The 23830-nt window shown below is 41.2% G+C and overlaps 1 protein-coding gene across 1 annotated transcript; it reads left to right on the top strand.

The window, feature by feature from the left end:
• The first annotated feature begins 850 nt into the window (after positions 1 to 850).
• pcsk7 (proprotein convertase subtilisin/kexin type 7) lies at positions 851 to 23078 on the top strand. Its single transcript, XM_061681401.1, has 17 exons — positions 851 to 988; positions 3297 to 3577; positions 8357 to 8587; positions 8869 to 9003; positions 9990 to 10155; positions 10249 to 10339; positions 10460 to 10514; positions 12803 to 12941; positions 13040 to 13140; positions 15048 to 15215; positions 15714 to 15818; positions 15897 to 15999; positions 17751 to 17907; positions 18027 to 18121; positions 18230 to 18335; positions 20312 to 20429; positions 21865 to 23078. Exons 2-17 carry the CDS (start codon positions 3356 to 3358, stop codon positions 22138 to 22140), a joined length of 2268 nt encoding a protein of 755 aa, XP_061537385.1. The 5' UTR covers positions 851 to 988; positions 3297 to 3355; the 3' UTR covers positions 22141 to 23078.
• The last annotated feature ends 752 nt before the right edge of the window (positions 23079 to 23830 follow it).

Below are 23830 nucleotides of genomic sequence, written 5' to 3'. Positions count from 1 at the left end.
AAGATGCCGGAGTATTGTGTGGCTTAAGGTTCCACAAATGAGTGCAATGCAGAGAGCAAAGCATGGAAAATTACCTTTTACAAAAACGTTTGACCATTACATCTGTCCATCTTTGTCCTGAAAAAGCAATTTGAGTGCAACTCAATTGTAATTAGTGTCCACCAGAGAGTGAAAGATACAGCCCTCTCCAAAAGTGTTGGAGCGGCAAGGTCATGTGCTTTGTTTTTGTTGTATGCTGAAGACATTTGGGTTTCAGATCAAAAGATGAATATGAGACAAAAGTAAAGAATTCCAGCTTTTATTTCCTGGTATTCACATCTAGATGTGTTAAACAACTCAGGACAGAACACATTTTGTTTGAAGCCACCCACTTTTCAAGTGAGCAAAAAGTAATGGAGCTTGTGACTGATGGTTGTTGCTAGTTGCTCAGCTGTTGACATTTAGATTGATTGCTTAAACATTAGATAGTGCTTGTTTTTGGCTTTGTGTTTCAACTGTGAAAACTGCATTTTCTGTTAAGCAAACATTTGGACCAGAAAGCTGTCTGTGGGAGAAAGCAAATCATTTTGAAGCTGAGAGAAGAGGGAAATCGATTCAAGCTATTGCACAAACATTGGGCATAGCCAATAAAACAATTTGGAGTGTCCTGAAAACGAAAGAAAGCTTCGTTGAGAATTGAGCAAGTTACGGCATATTTTCAATGTCTATGCATTGTCTTTGACGGTAACGTCAACCTCCCCAACGTAGCCGTTGGTACGTCACGTTAGCCGTGACGTATATATGTTTTGGCCAATCAGGGGACGCGTATGACGTTTACTTGCGACGCACATCCGTATGTCGTGTCGTCAGACGTACAAGTAGCGACCTGTTCAGTGTGTTCACAGATTGCGGAATTGACTAACACAATTGATCATTTGAGTACATCATCAGGGTACAGTACTCATACATTTCACCAGAAACACATGAGAGGAAGGAGTTGGATTTTAAGGTATTTGACGATATAGCTTTTAAATTGTAATTTACAGTGACTACTCGTTTATGGGTTGAAAGACAAGGAAATGGACGCCGCTTTTACACTCATACGCTCGACGATTTCACTGTTTTTCTACAGCATGCTGATAAACTTCCGCACTTGTATCGGTATTTACCGAACACCAGCTTCCTTATCGCAGTTAGCTGTCTAACTTGCTTGTTGTCTTACTTGTCTTCCGAGCATAAACCAAATATAGCAACGGCTAAATTGGGAGCTAGATATGCTCGCTTGTAGCTTCAAAACTCCAAAAGATAACGGTGTCAAAACACGTTTTTGAACATATCCTGTGTCTCTAGTTGTATATGAGAAATTATATTTTAAAGTACCACGTGTTTTTGGAGCGTGTGCTTGTTAGATTAACCAATATATATTGAGTCCATATACTGTTACTGTTGAACGACTCGAATTCTGGTGAATGTCATTTGACTTATGAGATACTCTTTCAAAAAAATGTGAATATCATTGAAAATTGTATTTATTTCCATTCAAAACGTTAAACTTTCATAGATTGTAGATTCCGGGCCCACAATTCAAACAATTTCAAGTATTTATTTGTTTTTAAAATAATTTGGGCTTCCAGCTCATAAAACCCACAAAATCAGGAATTAAAAAAAATAGAATACTGTGAAGAAATCAACCCAAATTTGGCTGGCCATAAATGTTTTAAACTGTCACACACTAATCATTTACTAAACTCAAAGCACCTGCACAGGTTTCTGCAGGTGTCATTAAATTGCTTCAGTTTGGTTCAATTGTCTCAGTTGGGTTCAATATAGGGAAGACTGCAGACTTGACAATTGGCCAGAAGACCATCACTGATAGCCTCCATAGGATGGGAAAGCCACAAAAATTCATTGCTAAGGAGGCTGGCTGTTCACAGAGTGCTGTGTCCAAGCATATCAAAAGAAAGTCGAGTGGAAGGACAAAATGTGGCAGGAGAAGATGCACCAGCAAAATAGATGACCATGGGCTTCAGCGGATTATCAAACAGAGAAGATTCAAGAATCTAGCAGAGATCCACAAAGAGTGGAATGAGGCGGGAATCACAGCTTCAAAAACCACCACATTCCAACTCATCCGGGAGATGGGCTACAACTGTCGGGTTTCCTCGGGTCAAGCCACTTCTGAGCCTGAGCCGACGTAGGAAGCGTCTCAACTGGACCAAGGAGAAGGACTGGACTGTTGGCCAGTGGTCCAAGGTCCTCTTTTCCGATTGAAAGTACAGTGTGTCTTTCATTCGGGAATCAAGGTCCAAGGGTTGGGAGGAAGACTGGTGAAGAACAGAACCCCAGCTGCTTGAGGTCTAGTGTGAAATATCCACAGTCTTGGTTTGGGGTGCAATGTCCAGTGCAGTTGTTGGTAAACTGCTTTCTTAAATCCAAGGTCACCACAACAGTCTATCAGAGTGTTTTAGAGTACTTCATTATTCCTTCTGCTGAGGATCTGTATGGCGATGCAGGACCTGGCCCCTGCCCATACTGCCAGAAGCACCAAAACCTGCTTTGATGCCCATGCCATCACAGTGCTTGACTGCCCAGCCAACTTGCCGGATCTAAACCCCATTGAGACTCTATGGGGTGTTAACAAGAGGAAAATGAGGCACCAGACCCAAAAACAAACTCACAGCATGCATCAAGGAAATTTGGGCTTCCATAACTGCCAGGCAATGCCACAGGCTGATTGCCCCAATGCCAGGGCACATCGAGGCAGTGATTAAAGTAAACGGATTCCCAACCAAGTAGTGAAGATTAACATATCCTTTTGAATGCACCGTATTTTGATTTAATGTAACCCTAATTTCTTGCTTATATTTTTCTCCAAAAACTGAAATTATTTCTCATTTCTATTTTTTTTTTTTAATTCCGTATTTTGTGGGTTTTATGAGCTGGAAACCCAAATTATGTAAAAATAAACAAATACTTAAAATTGTTTAAATTGTGGGCCCTGAATCTATAATCTATGAAAGTTTCACTTTTTGAATGGAATTATTGAAATCAACTTTTCCATGATATTCTAATTTATTGGAAAGGGTCTCTCGTACAGACACTGGACGGACTATACAGCATGATGCAAAGAGGCTAAAATGTGACATTAACATGTTTTTCATGTTAATGTCACATTAGTATAACCCCTCTTAAGTGGGGTTGAATTTGTTTAGTCAACCTCTGAATGCATTATGATAGTTTGTATGCTGATCCAGCCCTTATTTAGAGATTGCCACTGACCGGGACTTTTGTCTTTTCTCTTTTTTCCTCACATCTAGCTTGTGATTCAGATGAGGAGGGCTTGTCCGTTTGGCCCTTGTGGTCATCCCCTGTTGTGATGGCGTCTCTCCATTTTACCACATTACTTTTCCTCCTCTTTCTCTTCTCTTTTGGTCTTTTACTTGTGACTCATCTGCCATCTGTCGCCCCGTCATTTCCTTATCCCCAGTCACCTTCATCACCGTCCTGCGATCCAGGTCAGTCATGGGCTGTCCGGCTCCATGCTGACACACATCATGAGGATCAACATTCTGAGGAACTTGATATAATTGCAAACCAGGTACTGTTTCAATATAATGACAGTGCAATGCCAACTAACTGTTGTCTGCTGCTAATTAGGGAATACTTAAACAGTGGTGTGAAAAAGTGTTTGCCCATTAATGATTTCTTATTTTTTGCACGTTTGTCACACTTAAATGTTTCCCATCATCAAACAAATTATAAGTACAAATATTAAAGACAACATAAGTAAACACAAAATGCAGTTTTTAAATGTTTTTTATTAAGGGAGAAAAAATCCAAACCTACATGGCCTTGTGTTAAAAGGTTATGGCCACCCTAAGCAGCATCGACAAGCATTTGCAATAACTTGCAATGAGTCTCTTACAGCCCTTTGGAGGAATTGTGCCCCACTCAACTTCACAGAATTGTTCTAATTCTGCCACACTGCCTTTGGAGCATGAACTGCCTTTTTAAGGTCGTGCCACAGCATCTCAATAGGATTCAGGACTTTGACTAGGCCGCTACAAAGTCTTCATTTTATTTTTCTTCAGCCATTCAGAGGTGGACTTGCTGGTGTTTTATGGATAATTTTCCTGCTGCAGTTCGTTTCAGCTTGAGGTCACGGACAGATGGCTAGACAATCTCCTTTTTAGGATTTTTTTTGGTAGCCAGCAGAATTTCTGGTTCCCTTTATCACAGTCTTCCAGGTCCTGAAACAGCTACAGCCCATCAAACTGCCACAACCATATTTTACTGTTATGATGTTCTTTTTCAGAAATGCGGTGTTACTTTTACGCGCGATGTAATGGGGGACACACTTTCCAAAAAGTTCAACTTTTGTCTCGTCAGATCAGAGTATTTTCCCAAAAGTCTTGGGGAGAATCAAGATGTCCATCCATCCCTCCATTTTCTGAACTGCTTCTCCGCACTAAGGTCACGGGCGTGCTGGAGCCTATCCCAGCTATCATCGGGCAGGAGGCGGGGTACACCCTGAACTGGTTGCCAGCCAATCGCAGGGCACATACAAACACAACCATTCGCACTCACATTCACACCTACGGGCAATTTTAGAGTCTCCAATTCATGCATGTTTTTGGGATGTGGGAGGAAACCGGAGTGCCCGGAGAAAACCCACGCAGGCACGGGGAGAACATGCAAACTCCACACAGGCGGGGCCGGGGATTGAACCCTGGGCCTCAGAACTTTAAGGCTGACGCTCTAACCAGTCGGCTACCGTGCCGCCGCATCAAGATGTCTTCTGGCAAATCTTGTCTTTGAAATCTGCAGTGCAGGCCGTTTTTGCCCGATCTCTTTCCCATGGTGGAGTCATGAACGCTGACCTTAACTGAGGCAAGTGAGCCCTGCAGTTCTTTGGATATTGTTGTGGAATCTTTTGTGACCTCTTGGATGGGTTGTTGTTGCACTCTTTGGGTAATTTTTGTATGCTGGCTACTTCTGGGAAGTTTCACCACTGTTCTATGTTTTGTCCATTTGAGGATGATGGCTCTCACTGTGGTTTGCTGGAATCCCAAATCTTTAGAAATTGCTTTACAACCTTTTCCACACTGATATATCTCAATTACTTTTTTTCAGAATGTCTTTACATCATCAGAATCAGAATCATCTTTATTTGCCAAGTATGTCCAAAACACACAAGGAATTTGTCTCCGGTAGTTGGAGCCGCCCTAGTACAACAAACAGTCAATTTACAGAACACTTTGGGGACATAAAGACATTGACAAAAAACAATTGTGCAAAAAGATGCAGAGTCCTCTAGCACTTAGAGCAGTTCGAACGACTAATATTGCAATAGTCCGGTGCAATGACCATTGTGCAAAGGGCGCTGAGACTTCGAGTGTATGCGGTTTAAAGTGACGAGTAGTGCGATCATCTGGGACAATGTCGGTTGTGCAAATGTTACAGATACTCCTCAATCAGTGTGCAAATGGAGCAGATGCTACTCTGGCATGGCATGATGTCTAGGTTTTGGGGATCTTTTGGTCTACTTTGTCGGGCAGCTCCTATTTAAGTGATTTCTTAAGAACAGGTCTGGCAGTATCAGGCCTGGGTGTGGTGAGATAAATTGAACTCTAGTATGATAAACTACAGTTATGTTTTAACAGGGGCATGTGGCAGACATGCTCCTGTGGAGCCACAGTGACTCCCCCGCAACTTGATAAGCTGCATTCTTCCAAGCCGTCCTGCTGTCCAAGACAGCCATTAAAAGACCTTAACCTAATTAGCAGCTTCCTGTCAAATCTTGATTCCCGTCTTCAAAAGAGTCCTTTCCTTCTTTTGAAGATGGCGACCAAAAGGTTGGGGGATCCTCTCTCCAATAAGAACAAGCTGGGACAGATCGACAATGGAACGCAAATACAGCAATGAACTATTTGCTTAATATTCAAACATGCACGCAAGGCACCACCGAATGCCCAATAGTAACAATTGTTGTAACATGGGCGTTCCCCCCCCCCCCCCCCCCCACACTGGTGTTTGAGAACTACTGACTGCGATGTGGGCTTCCATTGAGGGCTTTCTATAACTGAAGATAAAATGTCTGTTTTGATATTTCACGGATGCTCCAGAAATATTCCAAATGTATGCCTTGATGTCTGTGTCAGTGTGTCAACTTTACAGGTGCAGCTGTGAGATTTTGAGAACTGTTTGTCTTGATTTGAAGCCCAACGGCATGAAGTGTTTCATTGAACCATAAGCAGTTGATTTCCCAAGACTAAAATTAAAAAATCATTCTATATGCTTGATCTATTAGTAAGCGTACAGAGTTGGGAGTGTTTTAATGATTTTTAAACCCGTATTATGGGTCAAAATTGTAGACTAGATTCAAGCTGATGGGTGTGGTCTTTCTCCAGTTTCCTCAGTCTTCTTGGACACGCCTCCTGAATATTTAACATTTGACTCCCGCTTCTTCGCTCTCTCTTGTGTCTTACCCCCTTGTATCCTGTTTCTCTGCTGGTCCTGGTGGCTAATTTCTCCAGCCACCGGGAGGAGGGGGGGCTTCGGCCAACCCCCTCACCCTTTCTTTTCTTTTGTCCTCCGGCCACCACGTGCGCCCACCTCAACTAAGCCGATGGCGTTTTCGATCAAAGAAGCTGGCCATGCGGCTTCAATTGTTTTTCCTAGCGCACTCGGTCGGGGGAGCCTCAGCAAGCAACTACTGGCATCCCATACTGGTCACGCACGCAGCTGAGAGCAGGAGCTGGGCCCGCCACCAGTTCAATCGGCAGGAAAGTTATGAGCGCAGCCCGAGGGGACTACAAATTTTCTTCCTCTGCCACTTTTGTTTTTGTTTTATTTTTATGCATCCTTTTTCTTCCACTAAACCTGCTTCATTTTCCTCCTGAGATGCAAGGAAGAAAAGATCATCCCCACAGACCAACGAACCTACGGTCATGACTACCACAACATGCGTTGCTAGGCTGTACAATATTATTGCCTATTAATTTTGGGGAAATTGGTAGCTTCACACAAAATCCCAACTTTGCTCTCGCTTTGACTCAACGCACTAAACGCTCACATTTACTTTAGCCCCGCAACATACGATGCTCTATTTCCCTTTTCGTATGCGTGTTTTTCTTTATTTCACCATTATTTTCTTTCTGTAGTTAGAACTGTCTGTGTTTACATATAGGTCCCTCCTATATTTCATTAAATATTCTATAAAATACGACTCTTAGCTGTGTTTTGAGTTTAATAATGAAGCCTGTGTACTCTCTGACTCGTATTTCATAAAATGTAGCAACCTTTGTATTATGAGACTGATAACTGGTTTCTCGTCGCTTTTCCTACATGTTACACCTATAAACAGAGATGTGGTGCCCTTTTCGAGACAAAATTACTTTGATTCTGACTCTACACGTCAATCGGACTAAACCGGAAGTGAACGAAGACGGTCACCTTCGATGAATTTCTTTATTTCTACAGCAGTCACTTTTTCATACAGGCCCATGTCGATTAGGATTTGTTTCTCTCTTTATAATAAAAAACTTAATTTAAAAAAGAAAAATGCATTTTGTGTTTACTTGTGTTGTTTTTGACTAATATATTTAAATTTGTTTGATGATGGGAAACATTCAAGTGTGACAAACATGCAAAAAAGAATCGGGAAGGGGGCAAACACTTTCTCACCACTGTATGTGTGATGTTTTGAACAGCTACAAAGGCATATTTATTGAGCATTTTTCAGTGGGTGATATGAGATAATCAGTATGTCATATTCGAACATTGTGGCACATTATTAGGACACCGTTTTACATACGTGTAGAGGGGAAACGCACAATATGAGTGTTTGAGGTTACAGGTATGTGCGTTGGAACACATGCTTGCCAAGAGATGGAAACTACACAGATTCCTTTTGTTCTTTATTAAATAATAAATAGTAATTTAGAAAAGTATTGGAAGCATTCTATAGCATGCAGCACCTACATCTTTCCGGCTTTTATTTTGCCAGCACTACACCATTATTTTCCTGCAGCATGTTTTAGGCCAAAATCAATACACATTCAAAATAAGACGACCACATCCACTACCACAGCAAGAAAATGGTTCATGGTGCAAGGCAAAGAAACGTCGACATCATCTGCCTGCTCATTCCTGTAAATTATTGGTCAGGAGTAGATTTAACAGGACGCTGTACTTGGAGTGTTACACCAAAGTCATTATTAACTGGAAATCACAGTTCTCTAACTTTTCGGACTTAATTTTTTTACTTTATAGTTTGACGTGTGATATTGTCTCACATCACCAATTAGCAGCTGCAGTGGTTTTAATTTGGGGTGAGTTGCATTTGTACTTCTGATCTGTACTTTCACCATTCTAGGTAGCAAGACAGGCTGGGCTGCGCAACCAGGGCCAGATTGGACAGTTAGAAGGCCACTACTTACTGTGCTCTTCTCAAGCTGGTGATAATGTTTGGAGGAATAGTCTCCACCCTGGGAATGTGCTAGCAAGCCACCCTAATGTCCTTTGGTACTCCCAGGAGCGAGTGCTCAGTCGTTCGAAAAGATCTATGGCTTTCAATGACCCACGATACCCTAAACAGTGGCACCTGGTGAGGCTGTATAATATAGTATATATGCATCTTACTGTGTGATACTGTGTTCTGTGCATCTTACTGTGTGATACTGTGTTCTGTATAAATAAATTAGCAATGTGCTTGCTATACAAAGGGAAATTTTAAATGCTTGTAGTGCAAAGTACAACTTGTTTGAAAAGGCACAGATAAAAACCCTTAGTATATGTACATTATTAGCTCAGCTTGTCTTCAAACAAAACCTATTCCTTGATTAAATGAATCTCTCTCACCTTTTACATGATATGCTTGTATTGAAGCACAATGATGTAAACAAGGGCATGGACATCAATGTGACCGGGATATGGGAGCGCAACATTACTGGCGTGGGAGTTACTGTGGTGGTGGTAGATGACGGGGTACAACACACCCATCAAGACCTAAAACCCAATTATGTGAGTAACTGTTAATTCATTCCTTTAACAACAGTCACTGCAATTTCATTTCAGTCCGATTGCTAAATGAAAGTTACTTTTTACTATCAAGGTGGACATCAAACTCCCATCTTTGAATGACTTATTCTATGCATCAAATTAAAAAAAATTGCATTTTGCAGCTTTTGAGATGATTTTGTTGCTGCATTTTTCCTCAGCATAATGCTTTATTTTTTCTTGAGGCATGTTTGCAATAATAGGTCAGAGTTTATTTTCCTTGGACAGAGTGCCATTCTAGTTGTGATTGTGTCATTAAGATGCTGGCCAATTAGAATATAGATAGAATGATATAAATACTGCATATGAGCTACCTATCATAGAAGCAATAGTCACACATGAACACGCAGCATGTAGGTTATGCTACAGTTATATTTTGGCAAAATGGGAAGCATAATATTAAGTGATTACATAATTATACAATGATGAATTATAATACAGTGCATCCAGTTTGTACATATGTAAGCATAATATTGCATATTGAAAGTCAGATTTGAACAATGAATACAAATTGAGAGGTGTAAATATGGTATGGTATCAATTTATTATCAACACACAGAGGGCTGAATTTTCTTTTGAAGAGACCACTGTCACAAGAAAAAGAGAAACAAAACAAATAATCATAAACTTAAAAGACATTCAACATACATGCATACATACATGCTTTGTTGTATGAAGCGGTTAAAGAAGAGGTCCGGAGCCTTCCTCCCCCAGTTGATCATAGATTTTGCGATCACAGCGTACATGCTGTCACTCCCGTTCGCCACAAGCAAGTAGATTGTAATATAAACAATGTATAGTACGCATGTTAACATGCATGAAATTGATTCTACAGTGTACATATATGTGTAACATTTATTGCACAGTGTCCAGAAGTACTTTTCTCAGTTGTTTCATAAGAATATTCAAATGAATCGCATCAATTTACCCAAATTGATTTAATGTTATAGAGTCCAGAGGGCAGCTATGATCTGAACTCCAATGACCCCGACCCTATGCCCCACCCAGACGTGCACAGTGACAACCACCATGGGACTCGATGTGCCGGCGAGATCGCTGCTGTTCCAAACAACAGCTTTTGTGCTGTGGGGGTGGCGTATGGCAGTAAGGTGGCAGGTAAACAGTAGAAATATAATTTGTGGTAAATGCTCCATTTGAATGTGTTGAGTGAGGTATGTAGGTTGAAACATCGATCTTTTGCAACCCCAGGTATAAGGGTCCTGGACGGCCCACTGACTGATAGCCTGGAGGCCATAGCCTTCAACAAACACTATCAAGTCAACGACATCTACAGCTGCAGGTAGCACACGTGTGTCACTGTGACCCTTTTGTCAAATTTGTCTCTCTTGTCTTAAATGTAATTTTAAAACTAATGAATCCATCACACACTGTGGACGTGGTGTAAATTGTGTCTTCCTAGTTGGGGTCCTGATGATGATGGACACACAGTGGATGGGCCTCATCCCTTGGGCAAGGTAAGAATGTTCAAATATTAGGATTATTAGTTGTTCTGTTCCTGCTACTGTATATGTACTGCATCTTATATATGTCACCCAAGCTTTTATTTATGTTTTGTGATTAACTATTTATCTTTCACTGATGTACATAGTTGCCCTGGCACCAGGCATTACACCTTTCTTTCATAATTTTATACCTTGTTTTGTTCTTTTTGTTAATTTATCCATCCATTTTCTACCGCTTATCCGAGGTCGAGTCGTGGGGGCAGTAGCTTTAGCGGGGACGCCCAGACTTCCCTCTCCCCAGCCTCTTCATCCAGCTCTTCCGGGGGGATCCCAAGGCGTTCACAGGCCAGCCGAGAGACGTAGTCTCTCCAGCGTGTCCTGGGTCGTCCCCGGGGTCTCCTCCCGATAGGACGTGCCCGGAACACCTCACCAGGGAGGCGTTCGGGAGGCATCCGGATCGGATGCCACAGCCACCTCATCTGGCTCCTCCCGCAGTGGCTTTACTCTGAGATCATCCCCGATGACCGAGCTTCTCACCCTATCTCTAAGGGAGAGCCCAGACACCCTGCGGAGGAAACTCATTTCGGCCGCTTGTATCCGGGATCTTGTTCTTTCGGTCACGACCCACAGCTCGTGACCGTAGGTGACGGTAGGAACGTAGATCGACCGGTAAATTGAGAGCTTCGCCTTTTGCCTTAGCTCCTTCTTTACCACAATGGACCGATACAAAGTCCGCATCACTGCAGACGCGTGTGGTTTTCGTCCTGGCTGTGGTACAGTGGACCAGCTCTACACCCTCGGCAGGGTCCTCGAGGGTGCATGGGAGTTCATCCAACCAGTCTACATGTGTTTTGTGGACTTTGAGAAGGCGTTCGACCGTGTCTCTTGGGGAGTCCTGTGGGGGATGCTTCGGGAGTATGGGGTTCCGAACCCCCTGATACGGGTTGTTCGGTCCCTGTACGACTTTTCTTAGGCAGCGTCTTCCTCTTAAAAATCACCATAGGTAGCAGTTTCTGTCCATTACCATGGCAACCAAGCACAACAGTAAAAGGAGACTTCTCGTGCCCCGTTGTGCGTATCGCTACCGTGGTGGCCCCCTTCTTCTCTACAGTGTGGTTCACCGGGATGTCGAAAGTGAGCGGCACCTCGTCCATGTTGGTGATGTGGTTGGGCTGGATGTGTTTGTCTGCAATCTTTTTACTGCAGTAGGAGCGGAAGATGGCCAGGTTTTCCTTGTAATCCGCCGGGAGTTGCTGCGCCACGGTAGTCCTTGCCCGGATGGATGGATGGCGCCGTTTCATAAAACGAAAGCACCAAGATGGACCTCCTTGAAAATGTTTGATTTTCATTTCTTCTGCAAGCATCATTGCCCTCAGTCGAATGGTGACTGTAGAGACGCTTCTCCCGGCTGGTCTTTGATCATTAATCCATTGCTCAAGTTGGTCTCCCAACTCGGGCCACCTCTCCTTGTTTCCGCGGAAACTCCGCTTCGTCTTCTTGACTTGGCGAAGCTCGTTTTCCTGCTTCCTCCACTTGCGAACCATGGATTCGTTTACCTAGAATTCTCTCGCGGCTGCTCGATTCCCATGTTCCTCCGTGTAACTGATAGCTTGCAGTTTAAACTGTGCTTCGTAAGCGTGTCTCTTCGTAGGTGCCATTTTCGGGGGTCGTTAGCCAAACCGATGTTGTTTTGCACAATGCACATACCGGCGCTATATACCTACTGGGGGCGTGCCTTTAGCGTCCTCAGTCACGCGCACCCTTCCCCCTTTGCGTCCGCAAGCAGTCCTCAGCCACGTCCGCTTTTCCTCTGTATAAGCAGCGGGTCGTCAAGAAATGCTCCCAGTCAGTTAAGTGGAGCGGGTTATTTATGGTCGGGAAAATACGTTAATCTAGTTGTACTGGTTTACTCTAATTTGAAGGAGTTTTTAAACCAGATTTTCTAAACACAAAAATGTTGCCTAAAAAGGCTTTTTTTTTTTTTTGACCCACATGATTTTTGGAAATCTTGTCACTTTGCTATTCAAAATCAAATCAAATTCAAAGTGAGATGTGGACCAGCTTCCCAAAACTGGTTGTGATCAGGATTTTGAGGTTTAACTGTAATGGAAGATGAGTAGATAAATGTGAGGGGATGGCTGGTCATTTTGATACAGTGCACTGTTATTTTTCTCCCGCAGAGGGCAATACATCTCAACATTTACTCTGCCAGCTTTTGTGTGTTTTCACAGCTTCCGTTTTATCTTGGCTGTATAAAGGAACAGTCAGTATAGTTGAATTAAATCCAGTTTTCTTCACAGGCTGCACTTCAGCACGGGGTCATTGCAGGAAGACGTGGTTTTGGAAGCATCTTTGTGGTTGCCAGTGGGAATGGAGGTCAATTCAATGATAATTGCAACTATGACGGTTATGCCAACTCCATCTATACCATCACCATTGGTAAAGTAGATTTTTCAGTGTACATCTTTGAAGTGTACATTTACATTGTCCCAGGTGTGTCTGTTACTAATGGTTATATTAAACTGTCTCTGATGCAGGAGCTGTTGACGAGAATGGTAGGATGCCCTTTTACGCTGAAGAGTGTGCATCCATGTTGGCTGTTACTTTTAGCAGCGGGGGGAACAAGCTGAGGAGCATTGTAAGTCTTACTCGATAACAAAAAAGCATGCACCAAGTAACAGTTGAGTTTGATAATTTCATGAGCCCATGATACGATTGATAAACATTGTGGTGTGAAAACACAGCTGACAACTAATAGCTATTTCAATCGACTTAAAATCTGAAACAATTGATTGAGAAAAAGTTTGGTGTGTTAAGCTTGTTCGCTGTATTTTTAGCAGTCACCACATTACCAATACAGTCAGTTTAGCATTTATTGTAAATACTTCAGATGCTGATTAGGTGTGTAGAAAGTAGCTATTTTATTTGGTGCTGTTTGTCCTTTGTCACTATGGAAACAGTTTGGATGAGGAATGTCTTTGCCTGAGGAAAAAGATATTTGTCAAAATTGCCTTTCCCTAGAGGAGACTGAGCCACAAGTGCACTCATAGTCTAAGTTTTTACCTCACACTGGCATTTTCTAATTTAACTGTTGGACCCAATCGGAATTGACACAGGAATGGATGTCTTCCCAAATCTATAACTGTGATTGAAATAAAAAAGGCTGTATTCACATATACAAAGAATTATATATGTTAGGATTCTATAATAACTGGCCACATTACAGGAAGGAGGCTTACAAAGGAGTATCTGGTAAAAGTGATGTCTGTGCACTTTTAAACCTTGTTGTCCATTTTGGATTTAGGTCTTTTTGAGCGTATCATTTTTTGATAATTGACAGGTTCCGTCCTGATTAAGTTAAATTAACTAACACCTTCTTTGTTTGCATAGAATGCAATGATAGAGTTGTGTTTTTGTGTAACTACTTAGGTTGCCTTGTTGAACAACAACAAACATAGCACTGGAATTAGCAGCCTGAAACCTTCAACAGCTTGAACAGCTGTTAGGGAAGAGTGTTTACTCTTCATGTAAACACCAAGAGTGCTCAGAATTCCTCCCTCTATCAAATAGCCTGTTGTTAACTGCACACCACCAAGATGAAAATGGTTTCAGCTTTTTACAATAAATTGACTGTCGGGGTAATATATCAGAAGTTAGTTTAGCTCTCATACTATACACTACATAGACAAAAGCATTGCAATCTGAGAACTGAGAGTGGAAGAAAAAGTTGATTTGACCTCCCGTTTTCTGCCATTACAGTTTCCATTTTTCATTTTTGGGGTCACTGATGTTCAGTGACAGGACCGCACAATTGCTGTTGTAGTTCATTCATCCTGGAGGTGTTTAATGGAGTTGGCGTAAAAGTTGGCAAGAGTTGCACTCTGATCCCTTATTTATTAGGAGTTGCGTCCCATTACTTTCGTGTATATTTTGATGGATACACTCCTGATCATAAAGTTAGTTTCTCTCACTGACCCCCTGATACAGTAAGTGTACTTTATGGCTCTTTATTTTTACTTGGACACATTTCTGTTCTTGGCATGCTTTCTTCTTAAAAGCTAGACCTCCTGAATGTTGTTCAATCAGTATGATCATCTACAGACCTTTAGGGATGGTTGTTTGTCCAGGAAAGAACCCAATAACTTCTGAATCTTAGTCGATAATGTCAAAAGTAAAATGTGCTCCGCTTACCACAGTTGTCAATCGATCTTCAAACTTTTAGGAGTCCTTGTTGAGTACTTCAGTTAACAGTACATCTTTAAACTCTCTGGAGATAAGGCTTTTTGTTCAAGCAATAACTACTGAGTCTTTATACTGTAATGCAATCCCATTAAAGATGCACAGATCTGTGACAAAAGCTGTTGAGTTGTTAAGTCACTGCTGAGAACGGACAGTGGGTGATTTGGGTGGTCTGTGATGGATATAGATAGAAAGGCTGCTTCTCTGAGTTTCTGTTTGGTCGCAGAGCTGTTACCACTGCTTCACCATTTATACCATACAAGGATCTTCATGGTATATATAGCATCAACCCATCTGTCTCTGTAGGTAACATCGGACTGGTCCATGCAGCAGGGAAGAGGCTGTACAGAGGGCCACACTGGCACATCTGCTGCCGCCCCCCTGGCAGCCGGGATGGTGGCCCTCATGCTGCAGGTCCGACCCTGCCTCAGCTGGAGGGACGTCCAGCACATAATCACCTTCACTGCCACCAAGGTAAACCCTCTGATGCCTTGTGCCACTCTAAGCAATACTGTATATCAGTGGAGAGTATTTATAAACAGGCATGTGCACAGACAGGTCTTCAAGTAAAAAAAAACGGCACCCAATCGCCAAAAAGATTCATGTATTTAAGAAATAAAACAGTAGTATATATTTAACTTTTTCACAATCAACACAGTAAATAATACATCTATTAAATAAGGAGCTAACCATTAACAAATGTCAGTTTTTTTGTGATAGACAAACATTTTTCCACTATTAGTTAACCTGTACGGCTCAATTGGGGCGGGGGTGGGGCGGGTTGATGACATAGTGTTTTTAATAGTGATGAATGAAGGGAGGGGGGAAAGGCTGCAGCCAAAACTCTACTTCTTTGTCCTCTGCAAAAGGGCAGGTTCTAAAGCACCACCTTGTAGCTATGTCTGCACATGCCTCTTTGTAATTGTATATTTCTGCATGAGAATAAAATGGTAACCTTGACTGTTATAACAGTGTGACAACAGTTCAGACTGGAGGGAGAACGGAGCAGGTTTCCATCACAGCCATCAGCATGGTTTCGGACTCCTCAATGCATGGAAACTCGTTAATGCAGCCAAGGTACAGCAACCACTGTGTATTTTTTTAATAATTGTTCAACCAAGGAAATGCATATTATTGTTCTGCTGTGGTTTACAGGTGTGGGAGCCAGTGCCATTTCTTGTGTCCTATCAAAGCTCAGTAATAGAGAAGAAAGTGTCCATTCCATTATATCCCAGGGAGCTGGTTCACACCTGGACAGGTACAGTAATGTGTGGCTGCACTGTTCTTTCTCAGCTCTGCATTTGGTGTTTAACTACTACACTGCACCATGTAGCCACCTCCCTCCTGTCCCTCCTTTATTCTCATCAGTCTGACTTGGCCTCCATATAAGGCAATGTTCTGCTGTTTGTGTGTTGAGGCGTCCACATTTACTTACTGAGCCACATGCCCATATTGCCTTTGTGTCTTTGTTCTCTTATCTCTTACTTTTGTGCATTTGTAGGTCAGAAAGTCTGTTTATTTATTTGTTCTTTGTATGCTTGTGGATTGTATACTCAGATCCCCTCATGTTATTGCTTAATTTTTCCCATATTGATCTTGGTGTGATCTAATTGTACCAGAACCATTTCCTATCTCATATCTTTTCCTCCCCCCCTCAACTGTCTGTACTGTCACACATTTATGGGCTTTTAGTGGTCAGGCCCACTGCCAGAGGGCGCTGCGTGTTCAGCATTAGGTCTCATATATTACACATTTACCTCGACACTTGAATTATTATTTGTTCTCTAAACCTTCTCAAATTGAATCAGTGGAAAATATAACTGTGTATGTCTACAATGTTAATTTGTCTCCTATCTATGCCATATTAATCACACCCCTGCATTTGTTTACATATCCCGAGCCGCTTACCTTCTTGAAAATTTCTACCCATTGACTCGAAGTCTATACCTATGTTTATACTCTCCATCAAATCATGTCCTTCGCAAGCCCCAGGGTGTTTGCAACCTTACATGGTCAAAGACCAGATTAGCTTGTTAGTTGTCATCGTGAAGGAAGTAGTAACTTTTAAGAGACAGTCTTCCTCTCATTCTTGGGCGACGGCTGTGTAGCGTTTGAGGCACAATCCGGATTGTCACAAATAATTAATTAACAGCCGATCCAAATGCAGTGTGTAAAATGTAAATTTAAAAAGAATTACATTGTTTGCAATTCTTTTCATTTTAATACCAACTGATTGTGGCATATACAGTAAAGTGGCACTGTGGGTTTCTGGGTTTCTTGAGTTTGGTTGCCTGTGAAGTTGTTGACTGCTCTTTTTGTGTTTGTAGAGTGATGTATACTAATGATACAAAAGATATAAAACAACTTGTATTTTTCTTTATGCCCATAGCATTTCATGTTATCCAGCGTGAATTGCAAAAGATGAAATGCTCACTTAATGGGAATTGTTGTAATTAATCTTTTGAGAATGAACCTTCATTACACGCTTAGATCTGTATTCATTTTGATGGGTGTACAGTTATGAGTAGGCATACATGAAATTTGACCCTTAACCTCTCAACTGTGAGCCAGATGTGGCACATTTGTCATTGAAGAACAAACATACAGTATAAATATAGCAACCTTTTCCATCGGTTGCAAAATGCCTTTGAATCTCGGAAATACTATTTTTACAATTGTAGTTTTCCTAATGGTATTACCTGACTGATTTCCCCTAGTAAGCGTGTCAAATTCCCTCAGAGCGACGGTTACAAAGCATACCAAATGTATAATAATACATAAAAAATGTTTTACATACTGTATGTGCTCCAGTGGTTGGATATTGTTGTGTGCGAATCACAAACTCGTAATGTATTGTGGGACACATTGTTAATGGGCACTGAAATTAGTAACATTGACTTAGAATGTAAACAAATCAGGGCCTTGATTTTGGTACGTACAATAGCACATATAGCTGTACAGTATGTTGAGAAGGAATGACACCCACTTTCTGTCCAATTCCCCCCTCAGTCACTGCTGCTGACTTGGCACTGTCCGGGATGCAGACACTGGAGCATGTGGCCGTTACCGTGACAATAAACCACCCTTGTCGTGGCAACCTGGAAATTGTGTTGTTCTGTCCCAGCGGGATTCCATCAGTCATTGGGGCTCGACGGGCTATTGACAGGTGACCCTCCCACCCCCCTTTGCAACAACACTCACATATTTTGAATACTGTACATGAGTAGAGCATCTAAACCATACCAAATTAATGTTGTGGTCTGCCTGTGCTTCTTTCACACACAGAGACTCTGGAGGGTACCGGGACTGGACCTTTTCCACTGTGCGTTGCTGGGGAGAGAGTGCTCACGGCCAGTACCACCTCAAGATATCTGACCATAGTAAGCTGTGGCTGCGCAAGTCTCACACGCTCTGGATTGCACACAATTTTGTTGCTCCGTGTAATGAGCTACTTCCTTTCACAATGACCAATCTCTGTGCTCGTCTAGAGGAACCATTGTCTCAACAATGTGCCAACATGGGGGAGTTAAAGCAGTGGAAGTTGACTCTGTATGGATCTTCTATGACCTTCAAGGAAGTCAAGGACAGACAAATGTAAGACAAAGGCATTTCTTATCAGCTAAAATAATTGGAATTAAATTGTACATCTTTTAACTTAATCCCCATAATAAAAAGTGTACAAAGCTTGTTTCTACTCTGCAAAGAACTAAGAGACCAAGAAGAATTCCAATATACAGTGGTTGACATAATAAGTACTTCCCCTTGGAAAATTCAGCTTGGATGCATGGATGCTTTTTTTCATCCTGTGAGGGGCAAAGAGATTGTCACAGCAGCAATATTCACCATCACACCAACTAAAAATAATAGATTTAAAAAAAAATCAAAAACAGCATTTGAAGGTGACCCTCAAATAGCGGTAGCTACATATTATAAATTTCTTAGTCAGCACTAAAACTTTCTGAATTTCTTGCAAATTAAAATGTATTCATCTCAAATCTAGACATTCATTAGCATGTACCTTTGCAATATTGCAAAACTAAATATGATGTACAAAATATTGACTGTGAAAGGAAACTCAAGGTTTTCTAACAAGTCTGTTGGGGTTTACACATTCATGTTGAGCATTATACAATACATATATATTTTAGTGCAACTGTTGCAGTGAAGTTTTGTTGACTTAACTTTATTGAGCACTTAAAAAAACAACGGTTTGGATTATTTAAATGTAAATACCGCCTCCTGAAGTCAGTCACGTAAAGCAATGATGTTTTGATCATTAATTGAGGGTTGCTCAGTTCATAAACTACATAATTCATTGCCACAAAACGTTGTGGAGAGCGCAGAGCACAGCATTGTCTACCCATTGAATTTTATTGTTGCGAATCCAGATAAAGTTGTGGATTGAATAATAATCGTACCCCCCTCACCCCAGGTGGAATCTAGGGGTTTAAAAAAATTTATTACCGTATGTTAATCAAGCTGAACATTATCTTTGCACTTAAGGGAGTGGCCTGTCAGTGTGTAGGGAACAATAAAGCAAACGGATCATTTGAAAAATGTAACTTAAATGTTTGAAATAAACTCCTGAAATCAATGAAATGTTCTATGATATTCAATTTTGTTGAGATGCACGTATATACAGTCCAGGATTATAAACAATTGAGGAATACCTGGCTATGGCCACAGTTTTATTTTATATTCACCTTCCTGCTGTTTAAGTCACATTAATAGGACAACCAACGGCACAGATCAGCCTCGAATTAAAATGGCACTGTTTGTCCATTTATCATTTACCATTTATCCTCCAACATAGGCTTGTATATAGTGTGTTCAGCCGGGGTTCAGCTGTCATACTCTCCTTCGTTTATCATAAACGCCGTATTTGGCAACAGCTCTAGTGCGGCTGCTGCCGCCATTCAATGTTTACTTCGCAGCTGGTGAGTGCACGAGGTGGGTTCAGAGACACTGCTTCAATGGGAGTGAATGTGTTCTGTGGTAATACAGTACATAATTTAAATATTCATTACTGGGAAAATGATTTGTATCAGGTCTAGGGGAGGCGGGCTCCTCAAATGAAGAAATTATTAACAAAACTACTCTGCAAAGAAAAATATATATTTCGAGCCTTGTAAGGTGTGTGTGTGGGGGGGGGGGGGGGGAGGGGGGGGACATGTACTGTATGTGTTTAAATACATATGTACATGTTTACAAATGTAAGTGATCACGTATGTGCTCATTAAGGTGAGTAAATCATTTTTATTGGAAGGTGTACGAAAATGGACCGCTAAGCCTTTTTTGGAACGTGATGCAGGCATCACATTCAAAATGAGTGCATTTTTGTACAAAACCACAATAGTTTATCAGTTTGAACATGAAATATCTTGTCTTTGTAGTACATTTTGTTGAATATAGATTGAAAACAATTTGGAAATCATTGTATTCTATTTTTATTTACTTTTTACACAATGTCCCAACTTCACTGGAATTGGGGTTTGTATTTATTATGAGTGTTTCTCTTCTCTGACTTGCATGGATTATGTTTTACTGACCACTTGTCCTATAAATGACAGGTTGGTGGAGGATGCCATGAGTGGCAAATATCTGGACAGCAGCTTCTCTTTGCCTTGCTCCCCAGGCCTTGATATTCCATCAGAGATTATCAGTCCATTCAGCTCTTGCAGCCTTAGGGTAAGTTTCCTCAAAATCTGATGTTTACACTGTCCTTTCTTGGACCCAACCTCTGTGACATTTCCACCTAAGCTCCATCAAGAGGTGACGGGGTCTTTAGTTCTTAAATTTCAGTGTCTCTTTGGAACGTACTCAGAGAATATCAACGTTCTCAATGACATGAACGTTGACTTGTCTCAACTGAGTTTTCTTAACTATTGGAGAACATTTTATAGTGATAGATTTTCAAGGCTTGAAATATGTTTTATTCGTTGAGGAGTTTTAGTAATAACTTATTGATTTGAGGAGCAAATTCCAAATTTTGTGGAGCAATGTTTTGCAGGTTAATCACACAGGGACCCGAAGCAAGGGTTTTATTAGTAGAATGAAGGGCTGCAGCTACAGAATGTTTTAGTACTTGAGTATCCTATTGAAAATTCTATCGAACAATCGATTATTTGGTTAACTATATTTGTACTTGGTTAAAGAACAATTATGAATACATGAGAAAATTATACCCGTCACTTAATAACGAACGAGCAATCGGTTTCCTTTTTTTACATCATGTTTTATTTCTTAAATTCACATTTGTGAATAAAAGGTGAAGTATTAATTTCAAAAAAGGCATGAACAGCCTTTGTGAAACTTCACTTAAGCAACTAGCATAGTAGGTTCATGGCTGTGAGTTTATGAGCTTAGACCAGCTGACTAGGTATAAGACAAATATTCTTTATACTACTCAAAGTTTTGGAAGTGTTCAATTTGTTCAAACTAAAATTAAAACACTTCAAGAGGAAATCGATATTTCCTTCATTTGAATTCCCCCAAACCCTCCTCTGTTTGGGTACATGACCCATTTTACTCTTATTCCACTCTGACCACCTTTGCAATGTTTTTCACCTACATGACTCAAAGCGTTGCCACTCACATATCAGATGGTAGTACACACTGCCCAAATGTCACACAGGGCTCACGTTATGTTAATAAGGTAGATAAACGTTAATCTTATTAATTTGCACTACGTTAATTTTACCGTGTCTCGGGTTTTATGACGCGGCTTCATATGGGGGTCTTTGGCAGAGCGCAATGTCTGTGTTCCTCATGGGTGCTCGCCTTGCATTTCAATATGAAATGCTCCTACACATTCATCATTTGCTGTCTTTTACTTTCGTATTTTTCGTCTCAATTCCGCTTCTCCGTCTTCTTGCGCTACCAACCAAGCTTTGTTGACTATATATATATTTTTTATTTTGTAGTAATATTAGGGGTTGTAATGTATAGGTAGGCCATTTGATTGTTTTTACTTTTCACTTCTCAAAGCCTACACAATGTCATTGCATGATGACAGTTAGTCAAGTTTAGTGTTGCTTCATGGAGTAGCTTTAAAATGCAATCACAGGTCTGCCTGCCGGATGTGCTCTTCATATTTCTGTCTCTTGACTTACATCTTCCCCAGTTCCTGCTCTTGCTCGGCTGCTTTGCTCTGTTCTCGTCTCTCTACTACATACTGGAGGCCGCCATAGCCCACCTGGACCTCAGAAGCCTCAAATGCCTGTCCTGGAAGGAAACGGGTCACAGATTCAGGAAAGGTCGTCGAGGGAGAGGAGTGGAGGAGGCATTGGATGAAGAGAATGGAGAGGAAGAGGAGCCGGAGTCTGGAGTAGAACTACATGCAGTGCTGGACTCTGAGGCCAAAGTGCCACTTATTAATGGAGACATGCTGTCAACATAACAGAGCTTGGTAGGACAAAAGTGCTCTTTGGCTGTCTCAGGCTTCCATCCCAACATCCTCACCCACCCAGGTCACTGGAGTTTGTCTTACCGTGTTGTGTTGAAAGGTCAAGTGGTAAATTGTGGATTGAACTGTGAATGAAGTTCACCGTGGAGCATCGTGCACCACATGTGCTTCAAACGTCAGGCCTTCAATTAACGTCTTTTTCGAGCGGGTGTGTCTGTGCAGCTAACCCTCCCAAATATTTGAGAGAAAACCTAAAGGATTTCAAGGCTCAGTAAAACGATTTGTGCTACAGAAGAATGAGCTACTGTTGGTAAGGAATGTAATGTATGCACTTTATAAAGGTCACAATCTGATGTGAGTGAGAGCGTGCGCATGTGTGTGTGAGAGCGTGCGCACGTGTGTGAGAGCGCGCGCATGAGTGTGTGTGTGTGTGTCTGCGCGCACGCACGTGCGTGTGTGTGTGTGCGCGCGCATGCGTGAAGCAATTGTCAACTCGGTCTTCCTCTGAAGTGGCCTCAATTTAAAATTCCACTATGGTAAAGGCATATTTAAGGAATAACATTGTATTTTTGACACAGGATGATTTGCATTTGACATTAAAGCCCCAGAGTCCTACCTGTGTGTTACAACCAACTACTGAAAAAACTTGACATTTAAGTTGTGAAATATACACAACTACTGTATATTTGTATTGAAGGGTTATGTATTGTGGAATATTCACAACTATTTTTATTGAAGTGTTACATATAAAATATGCCTTATACACGGGACACAATTTGCGCTGCCTGTAAAACAATTGTTTTTATACCAAATGTTTTTCTCTACTGCAGTACAGTGAAAGAGTGGAGTTGCAAGTTGTGTTTTGCTATGCAAGTCAGATAATGTTGATAAAGGGTGATTAAATTTTTTTTTTTTTCTCGTTGTGGATTCTGTGATATATAATCATTTTTAAACCACAAACTATTATGATGATAATGGGATGGGAAAAAGTTTTTTTTTTTTTTTTTTTTTTTTTTTTTTTATAAATACTGAATTTTGCTTTGCACTTCACCACCACTGCAAAGAACATGATAGCACCACTTCATTACCAATAGACAAATGGACTTCAGACCTTCAAACGCATAACGAGCAAACAATTTGTATCCACGTTTTTCTTCCACGTCTAAAATACAGTTAACTGAAAACAAGATACTAGTAACGCGCTACATTTACTTCGTTACATGTACTCAACATTTTCCATAAACTGTACTTGTCAGTGTATTTTAAATGCACCGTACTTTTTACTTTTACTTATGTGAAGGATCGATACTTTTACTCCGTTACAATGATCAACATGCCGTTCGCTAATTTTATTTCTTCGTTCTTGCGTGTGCGTGTCTCTTTTTAGACTCCATCTTCGACTTCCGCATTGGGCGCCCATTGCGCCAATCAAACGGCATCACTAATGTCATTTGACTCCAATTCACCAATCTGATGATACAAGGCAGTAACATGACCGCGCACATAACCTAGCCAATATAGCCAATCAAAACGAATCATTTTGAGGGTTGGGGGGGAATAAAAAATTTGCCCTATCCCAATGGTGTCGGACATACACACACACAATAAGTCTCTCCAGCAAACAGCTTCTTCATGAAGTAATTTAAGCCAATACAGCAAATAATGTTTCAGTGGGGCCTAATGT

This window comes from Phycodurus eques, chromosome 7, assembly GCF_024500275.1.
Source record: "Phycodurus eques isolate BA_2022a chromosome 7, UOR_Pequ_1.1, whole genome shotgun sequence".
NCBI lineage: Eukaryota > Metazoa > Chordata > Actinopteri > Syngnathiformes > Syngnathidae > Phycodurus > Phycodurus eques.
Note: the sequence above shows the minus strand (reverse complement) of the source record. Positions and strands in the feature narration are given on the sequence as shown.